General features: G+C 39.4%; 1 protein-coding gene across 1 annotated transcript; it reads left to right on the forward strand.

Annotated features, from left to right (window-relative positions):
* The first annotated feature begins 14 nt into the window (after positions 1-14).
* On the forward strand, positions 15-2,691 carry LOC126354952 (gastrulation defective protein 1 homolog). Its single transcript, XM_050005033.1, has one exon. It carries the CDS (start codon positions 288-290, stop codon positions 2,277-2,279), a length of 1,992 nt encoding a protein of 663 aa, XP_049860990.1. The 5' UTR covers positions 15-287; the 3' UTR covers positions 2,280-2,691.
* Positions 2,692-22,575: the final 19,884 nt, after the last annotated feature.

The raw sequence follows: 22,575 nt of genomic DNA on the forward strand, positions 1-22,575 counted from the left end.
ATAACTGACACTGAACTTCAATGACTCATGCACTTGCACACACCCTGGTGTCATCTGCAGTTCGAGGTCACTTATATCGATCAAGTGTGTCTCGATATCGGTGTGATCGAATATCGAAACTTTGTTGATATTTTTTAGGACTAGTAATGTGGAGAGTGTAATACAGCGACGTGTTTTGTGTCATGTGTGTAATGTGTGTTTTGATTTGTGTTCATATTGAGATGAACTATCTCATGTAAGCTACCTGAGTTATACAAATAAAAAACTCATTTTGCAATAGCATCAAAATGAAGAGAAGCAAAGCTATAATATTCGGAAAAATAAACGCTGATTGTTTACGAAATCCAGCCGAAGAAACCAGTGCCGTAAAGACAGTGGGCACTTTCGGTACCTTTGGTAGCAACCAGAAAAACGATACAACAAAAGATGAGGAATACAAAGACACGGAGGCGAAAGGTATTTACGAAGTTATGGGTTTCGGTGGTTTTGGAAAAAAGTCCAAGCAGTTCGACATCGAGGAGATGGTCACTGAAGCAACGGAGACTGCTAGAATAAGACACAAAGATGCACTTGAGAAAACTACTGACAAACTGAAGCCACTTTCTCTGTCAAATGATCCGTCAGTTCCTTCGCCTAACGACAGTTCCGACAGTGAATCGAATGAAGAGGACTTAATTGGACCTCCGGTGCCAAAAGATCTGTCATCCACGCAGGATGATAGAACTGAAAAATTAGGAGTGGACCCCAGTGCCGAAAGAAATCATGCCGTAGACAGTAGTGATGAAGACAATAGCGATGACGAGCAAGATCTTACAAAAAGTATACCAATGAGCCATGAAGTAGAAATGCTGCATGGTTCAAAAGCTGTCACATCTGTAGCGGCTGATCCGGCTGGTGCCAGGTTAGCTACCGGTTCCATCGACTATGAAATAAGGTTCTGGGATTTTGCTGGCATGGACGCTTCTTTGCAAAGTTTCCGAACTTTACAGCCATGTGAAAATCATCCAATTCTTAGTTTACAGTACTCCATCACTGGTGATGTTATTTTAGTAGTGTCAAGTTCATCACAGGCGAAGGTACTGGATAGAGATGGATTCGAAGTTCTAGAATGTGTCAAAGGAGATCAGTATATAAGCGATATGGCGAGAACAAAAGGCCATACAGCTTCTCTGAATGGTGGCTGCTGGCATCCAAAAGTAAGGGAAGAATTTTTGACCTGTTCTCAAGATAGTACCTTACGTCTTTGGGACATTGAGAAACCAAACCTCCACAAAAGTTTAATAAAGTGCCGAGCACAGAATGGACTGAAAACTGCACCAACTGCATGTGCTTATAACCGTGACGGATATTTGATTGCTGCTGGTTGTATTGATGGGTCATTGCAGATGTGGGATCACCGGAAAATGTTTGTCAACACAACATTAATGCTCCGTGGGGCTCATCAGAATGGTTCAGAAATATCATGCATTTGCTTTTCATATTTAGGAAATTCATTGGCCACTCGCAGTTGTGATGATACCATGAAATTGTGGGATATTCGTGCCTTCAAAAAGCCTCTTACTGTTTTTGAAGACTTGTTTTCCCGCTATCCAACAACAGACTGTATGTTTAGTCCTGACGATCGTATGCTGATAACTGGAGAAAATATGAAAAAAGACAGTACATCGGGAAGGCTGCTTTTTTATGATACTTCTTCATTTACAAAAGTTAATGAAATCTCTGTGACAGATTCTCATGTGATAAGAACACTCTGGCATCCAAAGCTAAATCAGATATTTGTTGGCTGCGGTAATGGGACTGTGAAAGTTTACTATGATGAAAAGCGCAGCCTTAGGGGCGCTAAGTTATGTGTAGTTAAAACGCACAGAAAAGTGAAACAAGTTGGTGTTGTTGCTGCTCAGCAGATATTGACACCCCATGCATTACCCATGTTCCGACAAGAAAAGCCAAAGTCAATAAGAAAACAAATGGAAAAGGACAGGCATGATCCTGTGAAGTCGAGGAGGCCTGATCTGCCCATTTCTTCTGGACAAGGTGGCCGTGTCGCACAGTCAGGTGGTACTCTTAGTTCATATGTTATACGCAATCTAGGTTTAAGCAAACGTGTGGAAGATGACCAGGATCCACGAGAAGCCATACTTCGCTTTGCTAAAGAGGCTGCAGAGAATCCTTATTGGGTTTCTCCAGCTTACTCAAAGACACAGCCAAAGCCTATTTTTCAGACTGATGAGGATGATGAAACAGAGGAATCTGCATCAAAGAAACAAAAGACAGAGTAAATGATTTATCATCATATGTTGTCAGTGAGATGTTTATGTAAGGTGGTAGCACTTGTGACTGCGTGTACTATACGTTGAAGCTTTTCATGATGAACTGCCACCATTGTTAATTTTTGTGGCACAATATTATTTGTGGGTGAGTTACCACATCATATTTCTCAGAAAATAATTCTTTATTGAGAAGGAAGAGTTTTATGAAAGCAACTAGCAGATTATATCAAATCTTACATGCCTCCACTTCAAAATAGCTTTTGTAAATATGTTATGACAGTTCATTGTACTCATAATCTTGTAATATTGTTGTATTTACGCATATAAGTTTAATTATAAATGTACTTTGTATGATGAAATATTGGCTGTTAACATATTATTGTGCTACTATAAAAGAAAAATAATAAATACATAGCCAGTTCTTTTAGTATAATAACATTAAAGAGGTAGATGGATCTATGCTAAAACTAAAGTATCAAAGAGGACACATTGTGTAATTATTTATTCTCAAGAGACGAATACAAGTTTTCTATTGGACTGTGGACATATAATTCACATCCAAATTTTTGGGAACAGTTACAAAAGCTACAGTTTACAGGGTAAACCTGGACTGTACTGACAAAATTTCAGAAGTTGCAAAGAGATGTTTCATGAGTATCTTGGTATAAGGGCCCATAGTCTCCTGAGGCTCATGACAGAGTAATTATGTTTCTTTGATATCTCATCCCAGTTTATTTCTGTATCTGTAATTGTGGGATCAAGACACTGAAGAAAAATAAACCTAAAAAAGCATGTTCTATAGTAACTAGTTGAGAACAAGGGACAAATGTGATAGAGCCTTGTTGATAGAATGAATAGAGAAGTAAAAAAGGACATCTGCAAAGGGAAAAATGAAAGCTTGGAGGAAAATGTTAGGAAGTCGATTAATGCATGGGGCCACAAAAATGGTGGTAGCAAGGAAATTAGTTGTAGGACTGATGAAAGAAGTAAAAGAAAGAGCAAACATCCTGAGTGTTGGTCAGGCAGAGAAGCATTTTAAAGGCCTACTAACAGAAAAAAAAGACAGGAGTACAAGGAAATAAAGTGGGTGGTACAGGAGATCCAAGGCGGTGAAGAGGTTGAGAAAATAACTGCGAAAGAGGACAGAATGTGGCTACGTAAATGAAAATTGGGAATTTGTCCAACGGGATTAGTGCGGTATGGTCCAAGCATTCTGTATGAATATCTAAGTAAGTTATTTAATCCTTTGACTACCACTTTTATTTTAAAAACTTATGGTTACTATAATTAGTCTCTTATTCAGAAGCAACAATATGAAAAGAGTATTTCCCACCATTTCATTTTCCAAGGGGTGGGTGATAGGACTTGCAGGGTTATTCATAAGTACCTCCAGGGTTTCAGAAGATGACTGCGCAAAAACTACAAAATGTATATAAACAGATGTGTCGGTGGACAGAGCATCTCTCCAACACTGGAATTCACACTACAGCTGCTCAGTGTGGGCTTTGTTCATGATGTCGCAAGTATCAGTTCATGGGTGCATGTCGTTAATGTGTCTGTGATGGCACAAGGCAGCAGGCTCTGTGAATCTGGTAATTGGGTTGCCTGTCTGTAGGTGTAAACTAATTCGATGGGACAATATGGAGACAAGGGTAAACTTGAGGACAGAACAGCCTGCAACAGAATTCTGCTAATCATTAGTTGGCTTCCCTGTCACCAATGGAACATTGATGCATAACAGTAACATGCAAATAATTCCAATTGCTTCTCTGATAACCTCCCATGAGCAACATCTGTCCCATAATAGTCAGAGGTTTAATTAATGTATGAGATATGGGGAAGAAATTTCAGCACAGCACCAATGGAACATTGATGCATAACAGTAACACGCAAATAATTCCAATTGCTTCTCTGATAACCTCCCATGAGCAACATCTGTCCCATAATAGTCAGAGGTTTAATTAATGTATGAGATATGGGGAAGAAATTCCAGCACAGTGGAACTTAGCCTATCTAAGCCCGATATATAAGAAAAAGAAGCATGGAAGTTTGTGGCAATTGTTATGGCGTAAGTGTCACAAGTACAGTTAGCTGGCTGTATAGGAGGATTTTAAAATCAAAAATGGAGAAGATTCTAAATGAAAAGGAACAGAGTAGCTTTAGAAGAGGAAGCTCATATGTAGATAACATCTTTACCCTAAGACAGATCATGGAGAAGAGAGTGAAAATGGAATCTAAGCAATCATTTGGCCTTCAGAGAACTTGATAAAACATTTGACACAGTGCCACTAAAGCTATTATTAAGGTGCTGTGCTTAGGGGAACTGCCAAAAAATTATGCAAGAAGTATTACAAACCTCTACAAGTTGGCATAATTTGTTATTAAAGTGGGGAAACAAATTTCTAGAGAGGCCTTCAGAATAATTAAAAGACTCAAAAATGAATCTGAAGGTTAAAATTCATTGATACAAATCCACAAGACCGTGGAAAGGGTGGCTAAGGGGTGCCCAAAAAGCAATGGAGAGAAGACGATGAGGAAGAATGGTGGGATCAAGGTGTTTGGCGGCAGAGATGCTGGATGCGGTGACAGCTGTAGGACCCCCGCAACAACAAGAACATCATCTGTAATGCAATGCAGTTTTAAGTGGTATATGAAGCATGTATTGTTTGAAAACAAATGTGTTCCACTCACAGTATTTTCTGTTGACAACAGTGTTGCCTACTTTGCTCTTCACCCTCAAAATTTCATTCAGTACTGCTTGGTTCTGTCATAGGTTTATTTTTCCAAGAGTGTTAGTTGTTCGTTAACAGCAGTACACAATGTTATGGATAGCTTCACTGATAGAGAGATGGCCATTATGCATCTCGTGTACGGGTTCACCAAAACCAATGGAAGAGCAGACCGATGATGCAACGCTGATCTGTCCGGGCAGTGACAGCAATCACATTGCAGTACTTTTGCATCCGAGGGTTGTTGCATTACTCTTTATTTTGTATCGTTCATTTTGGTGATTGCATATTACAGGCTTTTTTTTATTGTTGTGAAGGTATTTTCACAGAGATAAAGATAATTGGGGTGACAAACCAAGTCAATTACATTATTCCTGTGTAATTAGTCACCAGATACCATGGATCCCTTATGCTAAAATACTTAGAAAGTATCCCCAAACAACCTCCAAAATTTCAATGGTGAAGTTTGTGTTCAGCCTGCATATCAGTCAGTTATAAGTAATGTTGTACAATCAAAGATAATACTCTGAAGTGAACTGCTTGTAACAAACTGGTACATTCTTGAACAATGGTAGTGATAGCTTCTCAATACTGACATTCTGTATAGTATTCTGTCTTATCAAGAAACACAAGTCTTAAGAAATGAAACATAAATAGGAACATATTCGTAAACTGAATAGACTGTTACTACAGGACTTTTAATTTTAATTATTTGTGCTGATAAATACTGTTTTTGTCAGTTCATTCCCCATTATATCCTCTGTCACAGCCTTCTGTGTATTGTTTTGTGGGATAGCCGTATGCACAATTTTTTAGTCTGTGGTAAAGACAACAAAGAGTTCCATTACATCAACACACATTTCACTCAGAATTAGATACAGATATCATGTAGGAGCAAGGGAATCATTTTGAGTAGAAATCTTATGTGTTAATTTAGAGAGTTAAGCTCATTTGGTAGTAGCATGATAATAATACAACACAACAATCAGCTTATGAAAGAAGTTAACATGATCAAATTCCTGGAATGAAATGTGGACAAGAACGTAAGCTAGAATACACATATTGACTTCCTATCAAATAAACTATGCAGTTTTGCATTTGCAATGCAAATACTAGCAATTTACACTGACCTGAGTACATGAAAATTTACTAATCATAGTTATTTTGAAGCTGTTATCTGGAGAAGTTCAAATAACATATCTTGAATACTGAAACTGCAAAAGAAAATTGTCAGATAAATGTGTGCTATACAGCAAGCAGAGTCCTGTCACCCGTTATTTCGAAAACTACAAATCCTAACTGTTCCCTCCATATGCATATGTGAAATTATAATCTTTCTACACAGCAGACAAAAATTATTTGAGGAGAATCATTTTAAACACACATACAACACAAGAAATAAAAATAATTTTATGCAAGCGCACACTAGTTGCAATTATATACATGGAGTCTACAGTATACGGCAATGACAATATATAAAAAAAGTTAATTGGCAAAAATATATTAAAAACAAAGATTCCAAGACTTACCAAGTGGGAAAGTGCCGGTAGATAGGCACAATGAATAAAACACACACACACACAGAATTTGAGCTTTCACAACCGGCAGCTGCTTCGTCAGGAAAGAGGGAAGGAAAAGGATGTGGGTTTTAAGGGAGACGTTAAGGAGTCATTCCAATCCTGGGAGCGGAAAGACTTACCTTAGGGGGAAAAAAGGATAGGTATATGCTCGCACACACACACACACACACACGCATATCCATCCATACATACACAGATACAAGCTGTGTATGTATGGATGTGCCTATTTACCGGCGCTTTCCCGCTTGGTAAGTCTTGGAATCTTTGTTTTTAATATATTTTTCCCATGTGGAAGTTTCTTTCTATTTTATTTACATCATCATTAATTGGCAAAAAGATATTTAATATGAAGACAGCAATTTTAAAAATGAGACAACAACAGATTATGTGGGGAAAATGCTGCTATACAATAGCAGAATTCATAGAAGATGAAATGCTAATTTAGCAAGGGGTAATTAACTGTTAGATTTTATTGTATGTACGCATAACAAATTTGTATTATTGTAATGATGCTGTTTGTTAACATCAGCTGTTCTGTGTTTATTGTAAAATTTTATTGCAATTTTGATGTGTCTCCTGTACCTGAATCATATGATTTAGATTATGTAAGTTATGAGACAAATAAACCACAATAATGTAAGATCACTGTGCAATCTGTTAGTTTAGTAATTTTCTTCAAAGAGCACATTGATCACTTTGGAGTGCTATAGATGTCGAACTAGTACCCAGAAGTCGTGTGATTCCCCACTACTTATCAAATTGATGGCAATGGATAATGTGTTTGTGCCAGTTAATTGTTTGGAATCAATAAGGTGGATCAGTGTGCAGATGTTACGGAATGTCTGTCATATTTGGATGCACTCATGACCACATAGAGAATTAATTGCCCAATTTGTTGGCATATTAATGTGTCTACAAGGAATGGTGTGCCACTCGCAACTGTGTATCATGGCATAAGGACAGTTTTCGTAAAAAATATCCATACAGGGATTAGACATGAGTTCCATGTCTTGTTGATGACAGTTGCTTTCAAACACAACAGGAATAGCTCCTGTCAGTGAATGCATCCCCGTCTAAATCATTTGTAGGTCAGTACCTCAGGAAAGGTAGTTGATCACAAAGATACCAAAAGTTACAAGTATTCAATGGGCCAAACAGCTCAGAAACTAGAGAGGATGTGTAGTGTAGTTCAACGAGTCACAATTTACTCTCTTGATGACAGGTGTCAAATGCACAAACGGTCAAATGAAATGTTTAATCTGCATTGTTTTGGGGGAGTGTAGGTCATGCAGGGAGTGCTTCTGTGCGGTTTTGGAGGTACCCCCCCCCCCCCCCCCCCAATACCTTGATTTGAGTCCACCTAGTCATCTTCCAAGATGATAACTATATTTGTAGGGTCGCATGCATACATTCCTGTTTTGTTGAATACTCAGGCTTCCTATCATACCTTGACTGGCCCTCTATATACCTGATCTTAGTCCCATAGAAAATGTTTGGAACAGCATATCAAACTTAGCAATTAATATCTTCGCAATTTGCTAGCTCTACAGGATGTTATCATCAATGAGTGGTTTCAGTTGTATATGGTTTATCTGAAGAAACTTGTAGATTCTTTGCCTTGTCAAATTAATGCCCTATCAAGGCGAGATGTGATATATATTATAAGCTGGATGTTTCCTGGGCATGACTAATTGTTTGCCCAGTGTGCACATATAGAACAGAAGAAAAGAACCTATTTACTATAGTACTGCTCTAGGTAAAAGATGTCAATTCCTGAGCTTTTCAAACAAGATGTATGGGTCAAGAGAGTAGGGGGGCAGAAAGGTGGTAGATGCTGCATGAAAACTGAAGGGAAAATACAACTTTCTAAGATCGCTGCTAGACGGGCATTTAGATGGAAATAACAGTGGAATTTAATAAGTTACATTCAGTATTACCTTCTGTAACAACTATTAACTCCTCATATGTCCATTGTCTCTCCTGGCATGGCATTAAAGGACTTTCTCTTCATTCACTACACTGTTCTTTCACTGCTGTATCTTCAAATCCACTGTTATTTTCCTTTCTAGTTTCCCCTTGAGAGCTGTTTTTCATTGACTATATCTAATCTGGTTTCAAAGTATATCCTCATAAAATAGCATAGTGCATCAGTTACTACAGTGATCTTCTGCTCCTAATGAGTGGGTTTCAGACCCCAGCCTAGTATTTCCAATATAGGTTTGCTGTACTGTCCTCAGATAACTTCAGAAAAAAACCAATAACATATTAGTGCAACGTGCAGGCAATTTCTTGCTTCCACTCTTCTCCTACTGATTTAGTGTCTCATCTTTTTCATTCTTTGCTTGTGGGACGTTCAGCTCATAAGTGTCCTCCCTTAAAATAGTCGTGTCTTTTTCTTTGGAAGCTGGAACTCTAGTTCCAGATGCTTATGCTTCATGTTTTGTGGGACTGCTGATGCATTTTATGTAATCAGGCAATTCATTAATCTTTGTTTATTTAGTTTTGTACTGGCCAAGGGGAAGAATAAAAGGGTATGGGTGGATGAAGATGCTAATGGTGCCTGTTGGTATGTGCAGAGAACTCGTGGGAATAGGATAGGACTGACAGCTACAGCATCAAGAGGCTGTACTTGGGAAGGATGGAAGTACGGGAAAGGGCTTGTAGGTGCATTGGTGGAATAGTCAGAGAAAAAGAGAGAAGGGGGGGCAGGGGGGTGAGAAATGCATCTCTCATGTTATCAAACAGTGTGACTAGTCAAAATTTTTCTTCAAATTCAATAATTACTATAAAAATATCAATTTAATATGTCTATAATTATTAATATTCATTTTCCTCATAACCTATTACATCAGTCACTATCAACATTGAACTTCAACAACAACAAAAAGATTCAGTTAATGATAATGTAATGTAAATTGAAAGATAAAAAATCTACTCATCAAGCGGTGGCAGGGGAACACACACACATACACAAACACTAAATGATTTAACTTGTACAAGCTTCGGAGCACACTACAACAATCAGTATGCACAAGAATATTTACAGTGAGTGCTCCAGCCCTGAAGTCCAAACACTGTAACACTTCATTCTCCCTATGTTTCGATGATTAAAAACAATTAAAGCACCATATGTTGCAAATTTTACAAATGTAGATGATGAGAATAATGTCTGGGAGCAATGTCTCCAGATAAGCGCATTAGAAACTCATTTGGAATTTGAGTTTTGCCACTAGCAAACTTCCTTTCTAGGTAAGAATTCAACAGGCACCTACATGTAGGCTTGATAGCATTCATTACACATTCAGGAATGCATTTGTTGTCAGTATAGAAATTGTTATTCTGCAGACTGTTGTGAAATGGAGTGTAGCCAGAAAATATTGAATAACATAGGTTCTTTTTTCACCACCATTGATACGAATTCAGAAATGAAGTATTGGGGAACTGCACTACTAAATGGAAACAAAATCTAAAAATGAAATTGTTGATCACATTTGCGCGCGCGCACACACACACACACACACACACACACTTAAAGTAAAGCAAATCTTGTTGGGCGGCATGTACAACAGCAACAGGCAGACAGCTTATTAAGCAGTCATGCCAACATAGAAGGTTGCAGTTAACTTGGCAGATCACATGGCTGCTTTCGCGCATGGCCCTTTCTTTGGTTGCTGAAGATGTCATTGATTATGACTAGGTGAAAAGGGGGGGGGGGGCTTGGGATTGTGGGTTGTTAGCAAGGATTCCTCTAGATAGCCCATGAATACTTCAGCATAAGATGGAGCCATACTGGTGCCCATTGCATAGTGACCAGGGAAGGAGATGTAGGTTTGGAATCAATCAGACATTGGGAAAGGCAGTGTTCAGTAGCAATCAGATCATGGGCACTGAGGATACTAGTGTAGAGAGAGGTGACATCAACAGTGACCTACCACAGCATGTTGCTGCTCACATCAGATGCAGCTGCAGTCTTGCCTTGCAGAGCATACTTCTGCTCACGTCAGATGCAGTTGTGGTCTTGCCTTAGCAGATGCAACAGTAGGCACGTTTTTGTGTGTATGAGAGTTGTTGGTATGTGAATGTGTGAGAAGTCTACTTGTTTCCTTATTGTTGTTATTCCATCATGGTCTTTCTATTGTTTGTACTTAGTTTTGTGTTTCATTTTCAAGTAGGGTCTACATTTTCCTGGATATAGCTCTAGTATTTACTTTTTCTCAGTAAGATGTTCAACATAATACTTTGAAGCCACAAATAGGACCCATGTACAATCTTCGTGGTAGAATTTTGCACAGGGAACAACTTAATCATAGCTAACACTTGGTTTAAGAATCATGAAAGAAGGTTGTATACGTGGAAGAGGTGTTGAGACACTGGAACATTTCAGATAGATTATATAATGGTAAGACAGAGATTTAGGAACCAAGTTTTAAATTGTAAGACATTTCCAGGAGCAGATGTGGACTCTGACCACAGTCTATTGGTTATGAACTATAGATCAAAATACTAACAAAGAGATAGAGGGGCTGGCCAGTACTTACCTTAGCTCAGTACAGCCGATAGTTACACAAAACAGAACAGAAAATTTACATTCCTAGCTTTCGGAACTTTGTTCCTTCATCAGGGAGGAGAGATGGGGGAAGAAGGGAAAGTGGATTCAGTTACTCTCAGCCAAGGTTATGAAGCAACAGGGAGGGTAGCAAGGATAGAGGCATGGTTGTCAGAGGGGAGCCAAAGATATTCTACTGTTAAGTACTGTGCCAGCTTCAAACAAAAGAGGATGCATACAGAAGTAAAGAGGTATATAGTATTAAGATAAACACAACTATGTAGGATGAAAAGATGCGTGAATGGCTAAAGAGGATAGGGAAAAAGGAGAAGACTGAAGAGTAAATGGGAGTGAGGTTGGTTAATGTAGGTTCAGTCCAGGGGGATGGTGGGATGAAAGGATGTGTTGGACTGCAAGTTTCCATCTCCGCAGTTCCGAGGGAATGGTGTTGGGTGGGAGCAGGCAAATGGCACGTATGTTGTAGCAGGTTCCCAGGTCCCTAGAATTATGCTGGACGGCATGCTCTGCTACTGGGTATTGGACATCGAGGCCAGGATAATACTGGGTGACAAGGGGGATGCTTCTGTGTGGTCTGGGGGTAGGAACATTGTTGTTGGATGGGGAGGAATGTATTGCTCAGGAGATCTGTTTGTGGACAAGGTCTGCAGGATAGTTTAGGGAGAGGAAAGCACTGGTCAGGTTATTGGTGTAATTGTTCAGGGATTCGTCACTGGAGCAGATACGTTTGCCACGAATACCTAGGCTGTAGAGAAGGGAGTGTTTGATGTGGAATGGATGGCAGCTATCAAAGTGAAGGTACTGTTGTTTGTTTGTGGGTTTGATGTGGACAGAGGTGTGGATGTGAGCTTCAACAAGATGAAGGTCAACATCCAGGAAGATGGCTTGGGTTTTGGAAAAGGACCAGGTGAAATACAGATTCGAAAAGGAGTTGAGGTTATGGAGGAAAATAAGGAGTGTTTCTTCACCATAAGTCCAGACCACAAAGATGTTATCTATAAACCTATACTAGGCAAGGGGAAGCAGCTGTTGGGTCTTCAGGAAAGCCTCCTCTTCCATGCGGCCCATGAAGAGGTTGGCATAGGACAAAGCCATCCTGGTTCCCATGGCTGTTCCCCTGATTTGTTTGTAGGCCTGGCCTTCAAAAATGAAATAATTATGGGTGAGGATGAACTTGGTAGGTGTGATAAGGAACGAGGTTTTTGGAAGATCTACGGGTGGGCGTTGGGAGAGGTAGTGTTCAAGGGCAGAGAGACCATGGGTATGTGGGATGTTTGTGTAAAGGGATGTAGCATCTATGGTGACAAGAAAGTTTTCAGGTGAGAGGGGAGTGGGAATGGATTTGAGGTGTTCTAGGAAGTGTTTTGTGTCTTTGATGTAGGATGGAAGTCTGCAGGTGATAGGTTGGAGGTGTTGGTCTACCAGAGCTGAGATACGTTCTGTTGGGGCCTTGAAGCCTGCCACAATTGGACGGCCAGGATGGTTCTCTTTGTGGATGTTGGGTAATAGGTAGAAGGTTGGGGTACGTGGCTCAGGTGGAGTGAGTAGGTCTATGGAAGCCGTTGTGAGGCCTTGTGAGGGATCTTGGATATGTAGGATTTTCTGCAGCTCAGTCTGGATGGAGGGAATGGTATCCTGGGTAACAGCTTTGTAGGTCGAGGTGTCGGAGAGTTGACGCAGTCCTTCTGCCACACTTAGAACTATAGATTAAAACAGAAGAAACTTCAAAAAGGTAAATAGACGAGGGCTGGTAGAAATCCTTGGGTAACAGAAGAGATGTTGAATTTAATTGATGAAAGGAGAAAATATAAACACGCAGTAAATGAAGCAGGCAAAAAGAAATAAAAAAGTCTCAAAAATGAGATGGACAGGAAGTGCTAATTGGCTAAACAGTGATGGCTGGAGGACAAATGTAAGGATGTAGAGGCGTATGTCACTAGGGATAAGATAAATACTGCCTATAGGAAAATTAAAGAGACCTTTGGAGAAAAGAGACCCACTTGTTTGAATACCAAGAGCTCAGATGGAAAACCAGTTCTAAGCAAAGAAGGGGAAGTAGAAATGTGGAAGGAGTATATAGATGGTGTATACAAGGGCGATATACTTGAGGGCAATATTATGGAAATGGAAGAGGACGTAGATGAAGATGAAATGGGAGATATGATACTGCATCAAGAATTTGACAGAGCACTGAAAGACTTCCTTCTTGCAGCAGTGTGCCATAGGTCTCTAGAAGAGCGTAGCGTTCCAAAGATTGGAGAAGGGCACAGGTCATTCCCATTTCAGGAAGAGACGTCGAACAGATGTGCAGAACTATAGACCTATATCTCTAATGTCGATCAGTTGTAGAATTTTGGAACAATTATTATGTTCGAGTATAATGACTTTTCTGGAGACTAGAAATCTACTCTGTAGGAATCAACATGGGTTTCGAAAAAGATGATCGTGTAAAACCCAGCTCGCACTATTTGTCCACGAGACTCAGAGGGCCATAGACACGGGTTCCCAGGCAGGTGCCATGTTTCTTGACTTCCGCAAGGCTTTTGATACAGTTCCCCACAGTCGTTTAATGAACAAAATAAGAGCATATGGACTATCAGACCAATTGTGTGATTGGATTGAAGAGTTCCTAGATAACAGAACACAGCATGTCATTTTCAATGGAGAGAAGTCTTCCAAAGTAAGAGTGAGTTCATGTGTGCCGCAGGGGAGTGTCATAGGACCATTGCTATTCACAATATATAACATCAGATGTTCACTGATGCTTTTTGCGGATGATACAGTAGTATATCGAGAGATTGTAACAACAGAAAATTGTACTGAAATGCAGGAGGATCTGCAACGAATTGACACTTGGTGCAGGGAATAGCAATTGAATCTAAATGTAGACAAATGTAATGTGCTGCAAATATATAGATAGAAATATCCTTTATCATTTAGCTACAATATAGCAGGTCAGCAACTGGAAGCAGTTAATTCCATAAATTATTTGGGAGTAGGCATTAGGAGTGATTTAAAATGGAATGACCGTATAAAGTTGATCGTCGGTAAAGCAGATGCCAGACTGAGATTCATTGGAAAGATCCTAAGGAAATGCAGTCTGAAAACAAAGGAAGTAGGTTACAGTACACTTGTTTGCCCACTGTTTGAATACTGCTCACCGCTGCAGGATCCGTACCAGATAGGGTTGATAGAAGAGACAGAGAAGATCCAACGGAGAGCAGTGCGCCTTATTACAGGATCATTTAATAATCACGAAAGCATTACGGAGATGATAGATAAACTCCAGTGGAAGACTGCAGGAGAGACGCTCAGTAGCTCAGTATGGGCTTTTATTGAAGTTTTGAGAACATACCTTCACCGAGGAATCAAACAGTATATTGCTCCCTCCTATTTATATCTTACGAAGAGACCCTAAGGATAAAATCAGAGAGATTAGAGCCCACACAGAGGCATACTGACATTCTTTCTTTTCATGAACAATACGAGACTGGAATAGAAGGGAGAACCGATAGAGGTACTCAACGTACCCTCTGCCACACACCTTCAGGTGCTTTGCGGAGTATGGATGTAGATGTAGAAGTCAAAACAAGGCCCTGGGTGTAGACAACATTCCATCAGAGCTACTGACTGCCTTGGAAGAGCAAGCCCTGACGAAACTCTACCATCTGGTGAGCAACATGTATGAGACAGGCAAAATACCCTCAGACTTCCAGAAGAATGTAGTAATTCCAATCCTAAAGAAATCAGGTGTGAAAATTACAAAATTTTCAGTTTAACAAGTCATGTTTGCAAAATACTAAAACGAATTCCTTACATACAAATGGAAAAACTGATAGAAGCCAACCTTGGGGAAGATCAGCTTGGATTCCATAGAAAATTTGGAACATGTGAGGCAATACTGACCCTACAAATTATCTTAGAAGATAGATTAAGGAAAGGCAAATCTACTTTTCTAGCATTTGTAGACTTAGAGAAAGCTTTTGACAATGTTGACTGGAATACTCTCTTTCAAATTCTGAAGGTGGCAGAGGAGCAATACCAGGACCAAAAGGCTGCTTACAATTTTACAGAAACCAGATGGCAGTTATAAACCGAGCGAGGTGGCGCAGTGGTTAGCACACTGGACTCGCATTCGGGAGGATGACGGTTCAATCCCGTCTCCGGCCATCCTGATTTAGGTTTCCGTGATTTCCCTAAATCGTTTCAGGCAAATGCCGGGATGGTTCCTTTGAAAGGGCACGGCCGATTTGCTTCCCAATCCTTCCCTAACCCGAGCTTGCGCTCCGTCTCTAATGACCTCGTTGTCGACGGGACGTTAAACACTAATCACCATCACCACCAGTTATAAGAGTCGAGGGGCGTGAAAGGAAAGCAGTGGTTGGGAAGGGAGTAGGACAGGGATGTAGCCTATCCCCGATGTTACTCGATCTGTATTTTGAGCAAGCAGTATAAGAAACAAAAGAAAAATTTGGAGTTGGTATTAAAACCCATGGAGAAGAAATAAAAACTTTGAGGTTTGCCGATGACACTGAAATTCTGTCACAGACAGCAAAGAACCTGGAAGAGCAGCTGAACGGAATGGACGTATCTTGAATGGAGAATATAAGATGAATATTAACAAAAACAAAATGAGGATAATGGAATGTGGTAGAATTAAATCAAGTGGTGCTGAGGGAATTATATTAGGAAATGAGACAAAGTAGTAAATGAGTTTTGCTATATAGGAAGGAAAGTAACTGATGAAGACTGAAGTAGACAGGATGTAAAATGTAGACTGGCAGTGGCAAGGAAAGCGTTTCTGAAGAAAGAAATTTGTTAATATCGATAATAGATTTAAGTGTCAGGAAATCTTTTCTGAAAGTATTTGTATGGAGTGTAGCCATGTATGGAAGCAAAACATGGACAATAAATAATGTAGACAAGAAGAGAATAGAAGCTTTTGAAATGTGGTGCTACAGAAGAATGCTGAAGATTAGATGGGTAGATCACGTAACCAATGAGGAGGTACTGAACAGAATTGAGGAGAAGAGGAATTTGTGGCACAACTTGATCAGATAAAGGGATCGGTTGGTAGGATATGTTCTGACGCATCAAGGGATCACCAATTTAGTATTGGAGGGCAGCGTGGAGGGTAAAAATCATAGAGGGAGACCAAGAGATGAATACACTAAGCAGATTCAGAAGGCTGCATGAGGGTTGTACCAAAAGTAAGGTTCCCAATGAGCTACAGCTTTGAGGGAAGGTGCTAGGCTAAATCAGACAACAGCGCCTTGTGCAGTGGTTCTGCCACTGTTGAGCCCGCCCGACCGCAATTCACTATATCGCCTATTGTTGACTTGGCAGCTGTCAGAGATGAAAGTGTTGATCGCTGCTCCCACCAAGCGCGAGGTTCAAACAGTAATCCGGTTTCTCCATGCAAGGAAGTTACCACCTGTGGAGATTCATCGGCAACTGATTGAGGTTTATGGTGAAGAGTGCATGTCCATTCAGCATGTCGACAAATGCTGCAGGGCTTTTGCTGGGGGTTGCACAGAAGTTCATGATGAAGAATGGAGTGGATGACTGCGGGGTTTGGATGTGATTGTGTAGAAGATCAACAGTGAGCTGCTCAAAGATTGGAGGATCACTGTCCATGAACTTGTTGAACGCATTCGTGAAGCTTCCCATGGCACAATTGAAAGTACTTTAACAGAAACGTTGGGTTATCGCAAGGTGTGAGCTTGCTGGGTCTCCTGGATGCTGTCTGACAGACACAAAGAGCAACATCTTGACTGCTTGCAAGTTTCTTCAAAAATGTTAGGGGGGAGGTAACAAGGAGGAGTTGTTGGACTCTATCGTCATGGGAGATGAAACATGGTCGTTTCATTAGACCCTCGAAACAAAACAACAATCTTGTCAGTGGCGTCACTCCGGTTCACCGTCACCAAAGAAATCCAGACAAACTCAGTCGGCAGGAAAGGTTAAAGAGACTGTGTTTTGGGATCAGAAGGGGGTACTCCTCGTCGATTTCATGCAAGCTGGGATGACAATAAACTCAAACAGATATTGTGAAACATTGACCAAACTTGGGCAAGCCATCCAGAATCGCTGGAGAGGACAAATGAAGGAGTGAATAGAGTTCCTTCACGACAATGCTCAACCCCACATCGCTCGTCAAACACAGGAGCTTTTGAAGAAATTTGGGTGGACTGTTATGCCCCATCCCTCATACAGCCCAGACGTAGACCCCAGCAGTTATCACCTCTTCCCCAAGCTAAATGAACACTTAGGTGGCAAACGCTTCAAGAGCAACAATGAAGTCTGAGAAAAGGTCACACGCTTCCTCAACAGGTTGGTGGGAGATTACAAAAGCTGGAGCACCGTCTTCAAAAGTCTCAAAAAAAATGGAGACTATGTTCAAAAATAGACAAAAGTGTAAGGTTTTCAACGATGTATAAATTAATAATATTAAACAATGTTTTCCTTTTGTAAAAAATATGAGATTCTTACTTTTGGTACAATCTTCATAGGTTGCAGTACTTACTTGGAGATGAAGAAGCTTACACAGCATAGAGTTGCATGGAGAGCTGCATCAAACCAGTATCTGGACTGAAGACCACAACGAGAACATACAGTCCACATTTATTGTCCGTTTTATATTGTAACACAACTTCAGTACATTTTGCAAAAGATTTTGAATTTCATGTTGGATATGAGTGATATTGGAAGCAGATGCGAGTGTTTTTAAAGACTGTGCACACATTTTGAATGTTAGATTTTCTATGTAATTACTCACCGTATTCTTGAAGATCAAATCCGATGGAGTTCCATCAGCTGAATGAGGAGGGCATACTGTTGAAGAAACATTTACTGTGTGACTTGTCTGACTGTTGCTACATGCTGAAGGAGTATACATTAAGTAAGGATACAGTTCTGGGAGTTATGCCCCTTTGTGTGGGGCTACAATTTGTGTTGTGGAAACATACTACAGACACACCCATACTCCATTTGGCATTGGAAGAAATGAAAGAGCTCAAACATTATTATTCTTCTATTGCTCTGTAGCTCACTATTCTCTTAGGCTTTGTGACATCTTTCATGTTTCAGAATCTTGTAATAAAGAGTATATGGCCAATTTTACAAAGTAGAAATAATGTTCAGATACAAATACACACGTTTTGTTTCACTTTTGGGCCTCTTTATATGCAATCAGTGTCATCAAAATTAACAATAGTAATAATAGTACAAACTTGGGCAAACTTAAGCAGTACATAATGCAAGATAGGCACACTGCATATTTCAGTAAGTGACAACAACAACAACAACAACATCATGCCTAATACAGCAATTACAAGATAAATGAACCACATAGTTAAGCTACTGATAAGGCGATAAGTAATTAAACAGATAAATGAGAATATGTACATGAAACAGTGATAAATTAATTACACAGTGTGGCATACATAAAGTTTGTTGTTAGTTTATTGTTAATTTTCATAAGAAATGTGCCCAAGACTTATTATTACTAAATTAAAATTAATGTTTGTTAGCAAACTGCAGTGTAAAATTTCATTTTCCCCTCCTGATGCAGGCTGTTAAACTTAATTTAATTTTAGCCTACTATCACCAAACTTTTTCTTTGTTGTTTCCACAGGGAGAAAAGGAGACAAACTGATTTGGGGTTAGTGTAATGTTGAGACAGTAAGTTGCACCTTGCCCACTTAATATTACCAAGAGCTGTACTGGGATCAACAGCTTGTCAACAAAGCTGATTCATATCTAAATGTTGCCTTTAAACAAAATGGAATTTGAATGATATATGGACATTTTATTTCATTTTTAATTAGTTCTTCTTCTGGAGCTGGTACAAATATAACAGCTTGCCAGCTGGCATCAGGTAGGAAACTGGAAATCTCCAAATATTCGAAAACAAAGTGATGGCTTACTTCATTAGTCAGTCCTTCTATAGTTATCAGAACGTCTGAGCTCAGAGATACTTTGATTTCTCCAGTACAGGTAGCAGAAAACATTCTGTGTAAAGTTATGTAATGCTTTGTTGGAAGTATTATGTAAAAACAGCAGCTTAGTAGTATAAAAGGAGGAGCAGTATCTTTTTCCAAAGATGCAGTTTTTATCATAGTGGATTAAAAAATCATAATTCAGAAGTAATTCTTATAACTATCAATATGAGTAGATCAGAAGTAGTCTTTGGTAGTTGCTTTTGCCTATTAATGTTTGATTGGACTCCTCCTACATTCCTGAAGGTTTCCTTCATGTTGGGATGTACAGAACATGGTGTATGTATGAATTAGTAAATATTCCAAATATTTTCTTACATTGTAACTCTTCCAAAATTTTATACTTCTCTAGGCATGGGCTTCCCTTCTGCCATCATTAAAATTATTGCATGCTGTTTAGATTCATGTACGAATGAATTGCTGTCATTGGTTTTACTGAGGAGAGGGATTAACTCACAGAATTACCTATTAGGATTCCACTGAAAAAATGTAAAATGGTGTGAAAAGAATAATAAATAACAAAACTGCACACCACAATAGCACTCAACTGTGGTGTTATTAGCATCTAGTCATGTGTTGTATGAGGAGAATAAAAGGCAAAACTCATCTCTCTCTTTCATAGTTTAATAATCTCCTAAACAGATACATGGTCTTGCTGAGTTGATGTTGCAAATGGCTGACAGCAAGCCATTGCATTTTCGAAGGACACACAGCTCTACTATATGGTTCAATGATAATGGCATTCTGTTAGCTAAAATATTCTGTAGATAATGAGACACTTTCACTCATGCTGTGCATGATTTCAGAGATCACGTGTCCATATGGTTCACAGGCCCGCTTGTAGAAGCCACCTGGGTCGGCCTCCTGGAATGCTCTGGTGAGCAGCCAAAGAAAGAGTATTATTTAAGTGATTGAAAATGAGTGTTCAGCCAGTTCTGTAACCTGTATTACTGTTGTCCAGTCAATGTGTCCAGTGGTACACACAAACTGCACTTCATTGTATCTTACATTTTGGTCTATAAATTGTGTTTGTTCTTGCATAGCAAACTTTGCAGCAATCAAATAAAGGAAAATCCAGGATGAAATGTAACAATATTAGAGAAGGAAAGTTGCTACTCACCATATAGTGGAGCTGCTGAGTCGCAATAGGCACAACAAAAAGATTCACACACAATTATAGCTTTCGGCCATTAAGGCCTTTGTCAGAAATAGACACACATACACACACGTGCACGCACACGCGCACACACACACACACACACACACACACACACACACACACACACACACACACACAAATGCAACTTGCACGTATGTCTGCAGTCTCAGACAACTGAAACTGAAACCACACTGCAACTGCAAGCAGCAACACCAGTGCATGATGAGAGTGGCGACTGGTTGGGGATAGCAGTAAGTGTGGGTTATGTTATCTCTGCATATCAGTGTCAGTATTAAGTCACCTGAAACAACTCGAAGGGAGAAATACTCCAGTCTATCATTGCCCAGCTGCAAACTTATGTGGAACAATAGCAGGCTCTTGACACTGCTCTCAATCAATTGGCATATGCGTATTCACCACAGGTTACTCTCCAGTCAGTGCAACCACTGCCCTTTCCAGCATATGATGGCTCGGCTGAAGATTGGGACTCCTACAAGACATGCTAATGCCAACATTTCCAGGTTTTTTGATGGACGATGCAAACCTGTGTAGGGCATTCTTTCTTACCTTGGCTTTTGCCATGCATTTCTCAATTGTTGTGCCAACTTGTGCCTTTGCAAGAACCAGGCACCTCATCATTTGATGAAATGTGCAAGCTTCTCTCAACTTATTAGTGTGACAGAACTCAAGTCATTGTGATGCATGTAGAATTTTACCGTTGTCAGAAACACCCAAACCAGGCATACAAAGCATGGTGAGATGGTGATAATTACAGCCTCTTAATTCAGCCAGGAAAGAAAACCAGGAAGGGCTGGACCAGTGGAGATTTTACACACTTCTGGTTGAACACAAATTTATTTTACAGTTTCAGTTGCATAGCATCCAATAAGCTTTATTATTTATTTTTAATTTACTGAAAGACCAAGTAATGAGAAACTCATTTAAAATTCAGTGTCAATTTAAATAATTTAAAGAAAATTTAAAGTTATCTTTACCCCAAGGTGACTTAATATTCCTTAAATTCCTGACACGTTCCACATCATTACGAAGTGTCGTATTCATGATCTATGGAACAAGTATTAATCTAATCTAATCTAAGGCAAAACCCACTCCATGTAAGGCACAGATTGGAATAAGAATACAGCCACAATAAAGGCAGATGTAAATCTAAACAACAATAACAGAACAGATCAAAAGAGCTGTAACTATCAAATGGTGAGAATAAAGCATGATTTAAATTTGACTGATAAAAAAACCTGAAACCATACTTAACACAACAAAAAACAATTTAACACCAATATGCAGACAAGATAATTTTAAACCCAGAAAAACACATCAATTGATTTTTAACACATTTTCCAATAACACAAGAATAAATAAGTTACAACAGATTAAAGTATATGTTGGGATCCCAATGCACATAAAAATTCGCTTAAGCTGAAGAACACAAGATAATGGATCCAAATTCAAAATTATTCCAAGTGTAAAATTAACTTGAACAGGAACATTAAGTAGTGTGGCTGCAATGGGAAGAAACAGCACAAAAGACAGACAGTGGCAAGAGCTGCATATGGACTCCAAATGACATAAACAGCCAGCTAAGGAAGCAAACAAGCTGTGAGGAAGTGGGACCTGATCCTGGGTGACACATACCAGCAGTGGAGTACAAAAGATTAGTAACAACATTTCCTGTGACACAAATAATTTTAACTAGATAGAATTCCAAGACAGCCATACATCAGATAAATAACTCTTAGTGCAGAATCAATTAATCTGAGCTCTAGCCAAAAACCATGATAATTTAACTGCCTTTTTAGTAAGTTAACCAAAAGATTAAAAAAAACAGCCACAAATATTTTTTTAAAATAATTTCAATGATAAAACAGTAATATCACAGAAATTTTGCTTTCCAGCAAACCATTAACGCAGCCACAATGATATTCACATGACATTCAAAGTGCATCTGTACACACATTGGTCTGTAGTGGTTCAAGAGAACAGATGCAGCCTGGAAGAGACTAAAATTTATCTGAGCCACTTAAATAGAACAGATGCACTATATTAATTTATTAGACAGCAGAGGCCTTTAGCATTAGCTAAAGCAATTATAAATAGACCAACAAAACAACAAAGCTGATACACATTCCGACATGAACAATAAATCATCCATGGTAACTGGTAATACTGAACATTTGACTACACTTCCAATTGAAAATTACATTCTGGAACATGACACTTTACACTAGCTAAAGGTTCACAAGTGCCGCAGATAC

This window comes from Schistocerca gregaria, chromosome 3, assembly GCF_023897955.1.
Source record: "Schistocerca gregaria isolate iqSchGreg1 chromosome 3, iqSchGreg1.2, whole genome shotgun sequence".
NCBI classification, from domain to species: domain Eukaryota; kingdom Metazoa; phylum Arthropoda; class Insecta; order Orthoptera; family Acrididae; genus Schistocerca; species Schistocerca gregaria.